The sequence below is a fragment of the Salvelinus sp. IW2-2015 genome, linkage group LG20 (genome assembly GCF_002910315.2).
Source record: "Salvelinus sp. IW2-2015 linkage group LG20, ASM291031v2, whole genome shotgun sequence".
NCBI classification, from domain to species: domain Eukaryota; kingdom Metazoa; phylum Chordata; class Actinopteri; order Salmoniformes; family Salmonidae; genus Salvelinus; species Salvelinus sp. IW2-2015.
This window is the reverse complement of record NC_036860.1, coordinates 57,305,851-57,311,831: the sequence shown is the minus strand read 5'-3', so window position 1 is coordinate 57,311,831 and position 5,981 is coordinate 57,305,851. Positions and strand designations below refer to the sequence as shown.

The 5,981-nt window shown below is 45.7% G+C and overlaps 1 protein-coding gene across 1 annotated transcript; it reads left to right on the top strand.

Annotated features, from left to right (window-relative positions):
• Positions 1–376: 376 nt before the first annotated feature.
• Positions 377–4,326, top strand: LOC111981746 (neuropeptide FF receptor 1-like). The gene is made up of 4 exons (XM_024013155.2): positions 377–809; positions 2,442–2,541; positions 3,018–4,089; positions 4,296–4,326. Exons 1-3 carry the CDS (start codon positions 449–451, stop codon positions 3,973–3,975), a joined length of 1,419 nt encoding a protein of 472 aa, XP_023868923.1. The 5' UTR covers positions 377–448; the 3' UTR covers positions 3,976–4,089; positions 4,296–4,326.
• The last annotated feature ends 1,655 nt before the right edge of the window (positions 4,327–5,981 follow it).

The window sequence follows — 5,981 nt, the reverse complement described above, 5'->3', positions numbered from 1 at the left end:
TGTCATAGAGAAGTTCTGATATTCATTAATCGACATTCACCATCTCGCTATACTTACAACAACATTGTCACCTCACTACCCATAATTAATTGTAATGCTTCTTATGCATGTCATTGTCGCTTCATGGAGACAGCTAACAAACATACCTTTTTTGGTGGATTACTGAAACATACTGTACACAGGATCCTGAGGTCCTACAGTGGATTGGCCTAAACCATACACTGCATTCTCAATTGATCACCTGGACAACCATATCTACCAGAAGTCGATAAAACAAGTCAACAAAAAATATAATTTACCAAAGTGACAAAAGACTTAATGTGATTTAGCTTTTTTTTTTAAGACGCCAAATATTTGTAATGATTTACTCCCGTGTAATAAATATGTTATTGTTTTTTGGGGTATTTTTAGCCTGACTGTTCTCCTGGTCTAATAAGAGGAGTTCAAGATGGAGGACACATTGGAACTTCAATTGACCACTACTCTTTACATGACCTCTGACCTTATTCTCTCAACAAACCTCACCAACCTGACCGACTGCACCAACATCAACTCCAGCTGCACCGTCTCTAGCGTCAAGCTCTCCCCTTACTACCAACACTCTTTGGCCATAGCAGCCAGCTTTACCCTAGCCTACCTGTTCATCTTCATGCCATGCATGGTGGGTAATTGCCTGGTGTGCCTCATTGTGGTTAAGAACCGTCACATGTGGACAGTTACCAACCTCTTCATCCTCAACCTGGCTATCAGTGACCTGCTGGTGGGCATCTTCTGCATTCCGACTACGCTGGTGGACAACCTCATCACAGGTACAGTAATACCTTATAGAAGCATGGCCTATCTCTTGTACATCAAGCTGCCTCACACTACAAAGACAAGTACACCCACTGGACACGAGGCTAGTCTATCGTAGGGCCTTACCTCCAATCCATCTCATTAATGCTGAGTGTCAAGCAGAGAGGCATAGAGTCTTTTTGGTATGACCTTCCAATCTCAGGGCGCAAACTCTAACCACAAAGCCACTGAGTTGGTTTTACCCTACTGCTATAATGATTCTGTAAATTAATAAAACACGATACTCTGTATTCATTGCTGTTAGCTTTGATGAAAGAATGATGCAACCTTTAGAGAAAGACAGTTATTTCTATAACTGATTTGCCAGTTTCCTTTAGCTATTGATTACAACAGTTATTAGGATAAACCCATCTTGTGCCTTGAAAGAAACATAATTCAAGATATCCCCAGTAGTCATTCACATGTATTGTATGACTCTGTTTCAGCAGGGGTCTTATATATGTCTGAACTTGCACATGCCCCAGCCTAGCCAGCTTTGCAATGGTTTAGATAAGTTCAATTCATTCTCACCAATCTTCACACATCTCACAAGCTGAATTGCCAGCCTGTTGTTGAATTGTATTATTTTAATTTTTACTATTATTAATAGCAAGCCTTTTTATCATTGTCTTGTAAAAAAAGAAGAAAAGCCTTTGGTGAACTAACACTCGCACATGACTCTTTTCAACCTTACTAGCTCTGACTCTGCTGATAGCTACTTTATTGAGGAAAATCTACTTACCATGACTGTGATGTGTGGTTGTCCCACCTAGTTATCTTAAGATGAATGTACTTACCATGACTGTGCTATGTGGTTGTCCCACCTATGACTGTGATGTGTGGTTGTCACCACCTAGTTATCTTAAGATGAACTGTGACTCTATCCATGACTGTGCTACCTAGTTATCTTAAGATGAATGTACTTACCATGACTGTGCTATGTGGTTGTCCCACCTAGTTATCTTAAGATGAATGCACTAACTAAGTCACTCTGGATAAGAGCATCTGCTAAATGACAAAAATGCAAATGTAAATTGGATATTGCAGATTCATGTTTGAATAGTTCAGAACTGAGAGAAAAATAGTAGGTCTGAACATGATGATTGCAGCTGTCTTTCATTTGACAGCCTGATGAATAGCTTTACATTTTTAGACAGTTCTTCACAATCTCTTCATCTCTTCAATACAGACATTAGTTGAGTCCAGGCAGTAAAAGTGCTTTTAGAAAACCCCAAATGTACAAAAGTGTGAAATAATCATTGCCATAAAATCACTCAGGCGGGAAGTCTTAACTTACAGTAATTACCTTTTCAAAACACACCTTTTGTTGGCTACATATTCACGCTGGGTAGGTATAAATACTTGATCCACTCTTGTGCAAAAAGGTATTTTGGCATCTTTCATGCAGGTTTTAAATGTACAGTACTCCTGAAGTTGTTTATTATTTATGACCAAATCATGTGTACCAAACTAACTCACGTGTACCAAACTAACTCATGTGTACCAAAAATGCCCAAAACACCCGTTCACAGTATGGCTATTGACTCTCATTGAAATGTCTGGCAGCTCACCAATAAAGTGTTATTGTTGCTATTGTTTTTTGACAGGCTGGCCCTTTAGCAATGCAGTGTGTAAGTTAAGTGGCCTGGTACAGGGGATATCAGTGGCTGCATCTGTCTTCACCTTGGTTGCCATCGCTGTGGACAGGTACGTCCCCCACCTCTTTCCTCCCCCATTGTCTCCTTTAGGCATGCAGGGTACTTGTTAGTATCTGCACATGTGAATTGGAAGGGGATAGAAAGGCTTTCATGTATGCATGTTAAACACTTCGTGTTTTACAGTAAATTGTTTAATCTACAGATTTAGGATCTTAATTTGAGCCGGTTTGCTACAGAAGAAAAATAATCCTGCAGCAACAGGAAATGTGAATTATAAATAATCAAAAAAAAAATGTTGATACATTTTTCATTGGAGAAAATCAAGTTGGAAATTTTAAAGTAGTAATTACAAACTTTAGAAGCCATTTAACCATTGAATACACTACAAGTTTGCATTTCCTGCTCAGCAACAAAATAGTGATCAAATTAAGATCCTACATCTGTATGTGACGTATAAAGAATCCTTAGTGAAATGAATCGCTTCATCACTTCTCATCTATCTCTCCTCTCTCTCTCTCCCATTAGATTCCGCTGTATTGTTTACCCCTTTAAGCCCAAGCTAACCCTTCTTGTTGCTAAGGCAACTATAGGGCTGGTGTGGGCTCTTGCACTGGTGATCATGCTTCCGTCGGCTGTGATGCTGACGGTGGATCAAGAGAAGGGTCACTTCATGGTATCCAGTGACAACAAAATCTACCCTCTCTACTACTGCTATGAGACCTGGCCTGACCCTGAGATGAGGAAAGTTTACACCATGGTCCTGTTCACACACATCTACCTGATGCCCTTAGCTCTTATCATGATCATGTATGGCTGCATCGGAGCCAAGCTTTCTGCTACAGCTGTTCTGTCCAGCAGCGGGCACCCAGATATTAAATCCCCTATCTCCCAGAGGAAGGTCAAGGTGGTTAAAATGCTAATCGTGGTGGCTCTCCTCTTCATGCTGTCCTGGCTGCCACTCTGGACCCTGATGCTCCTCACAGACTACGCCAGACCTGAAGGGGACCAACTGGACCTTCTGACAGGCTACATCTTCCCTTTCTCCCACTGGCTGGCCTTCTCCAACTCCAGCATCAACCCCATCATCTATGGCTACTTCAATGAAAACTTTAAGAAGGGCTTCCAGGCTGCCTGTCGTCCTGGATCCTGTTGCAGCGTTGTCCCCCAGGAGCAGGCGGTGAGCAAGGATCAGCAGGGGTGCAAGGCCAGAACCACCCGGGACACAGCCCTCAGCGCCAACCCTCTCACCATCCGGGGGGTGAGAAACCGCATCCACACCGACAGCGACCTGACGGGCTGCGTGTGTCTAGAGATGGAGCAGAGGAAGGCAGAGTCCTCGGCCGAGGCAGGAGGCTGGCGGGGCTCAGAGGCAGAGGGAAGTAACAGTAACGGTGGAGTGTCAATAAAAAGGGGTGTTCATGCGGAGGATGTCGATGGACTCTCTCCAATGGGGGCTGCTGTGTGTCAGGCGTGGGAGCATTGAAAGGTAGTGGGGTGGACAACAACAGTGGGGTGGACAACAACAGTGGGGTGGACAACAACAGTGAGGTGGACAACAACAGTGGGGTGGACAACAACAGTGGGGTGGACAACAACAGTGAAGGTGGACAACCAACAGTGAGGTGGACTACACCAGTTGGGGTGGACAACAACAGTGGGTGTGCACACCCAACAGTGGGGTGGACAACAAACAGTGGGGTGGTAACACGAACAGTGGTGTGGACACAAGGTGGGGGTCGGATACAACACAGTGGGGGTGGGACAACAGTGGGGTGGACAAAACAGTGGAGGTGGACACAACAGTGGAGGTGGACAACAACAGTGGGGTGGACAAGATAACAGTGGGGCGTGGGACCAACAAAGTGGGGTGGATCAACAACAGTGGGGTGGACAAGCAACAGTGGGTGGAGCAACAACAGTGGGGTGGACAAAAAACAGTGGGGTGGACAACACAGTGGGGGTGGAAACAAACAGTGGGGTGGACAACAACAGTGGGGTCGGACAACAACAGTGAGGGTGGGACACACAACAGTGGGGTGGACAACACAGTGTGGGTGGGACAAACAACAGTGGGGTGGACAAGCCACAGTGAGGTGGACCCAAGAGGCAGTGAGTGGACAACAACAGTGCAAGGTTGTGACAACAGGCTAGTGAGGTTGGACAACAATTCCCAGTAGGAACGGGTGGGACGAACAACAGTGGGGTGGACAGACGAACAGGTGGAAAGTGGACAACAACAGTGTGGTGGACCAATCAACAGTGGGGTGGACAACCGTGGGGTGGGACAACAGTGGGTGGACAGACAACAAGTGGGGCTGGCCAACAAGTACTGTGCCCTTTTTGGGATAGTACTCGAATGAGTGGGGTGGACAAGGATTATCAAACGTGGGGTGGACAACAACAGTTGGGAGTGGCGACCAACAACAGTGGGGTGTGACAGAGCTAATTCGTCAGTGGGGGGTGGGCACTCATCGCTTCGGTTGCCTTGAGCGACGAGTGCGACGTTGGTGACAACAGAGCAGTGCCGGGGTGGGCACAACCGAGATAGATCAGTGAAGCTGTGATCGAACAACGAGTGGGTGGCACAAACAACGAGGTGGGGTGGACAACGAAGCCAGTGGTGGTGGGCACAGAGACACGTTGGGGTCGGACAACAAGTGGGGGTGGGACTAATCAGACAGTGGGGTTGGACCAACAGTGAGGTGGACAACGAGTGGGGTGGACAACAACAGTGGGGTGGACAAACAGTGGGGTGGACAACAACGTGGGGTGGACACCAGTGGGGTGGACAACACAGTGGGGTGGACACATGGGGTGGACAACAGTGGGGGTGACAACAACAGTGGGGTGGTATACAGGTGCAGGATTGGAGTGAACAGGTTGGAGAATGAAGAGAGGGTATTGTCCATGCCATTTTACTTGTGAAGAGGCTCTTCTCCACGCTGACTGTAATGCTAGAAGTGTGTCCTAGTATAGGCAGCCTGCAATTGGTCATACTGTCTATTACAGAGCACCTCATTAAATATGAAGGTCAATGTGAGGGAAGAATAAAGGTGAACCACCTCCTCCATTTCTGTCCTCCTCCAGCTCGCTTAACTGTCCTCCAGGTAGGTTGTTCGCTTCAGGTTGCTTAGGATATATGGTCCCTAGGGAATTCTTTGAGGGTAATTGTAAGGAGGCGGACATTCATATATGTTACTCGACTACTGGTATAACTTCAGACATCACATTTACACCGCATGTTTGAGTTGACCCCTTATGAGCTACTACTCCAATACAACCTCCCCAGAGAGCCACAAAAATAGGATCAACGGAGATCACATTTTACAAATGGCAAATAGCCACGTTGTTTGAATTCTTCTGGTCAAGGACGATGAACTTCCACGATAGCAACATCTTTCTTAGAAGTTAAACTATAGCAATTCTGTTCAAAAAAATGTATTGCTGTTACTGATTACTGCATGAATATGTGATGTGTTGTGGAGACGT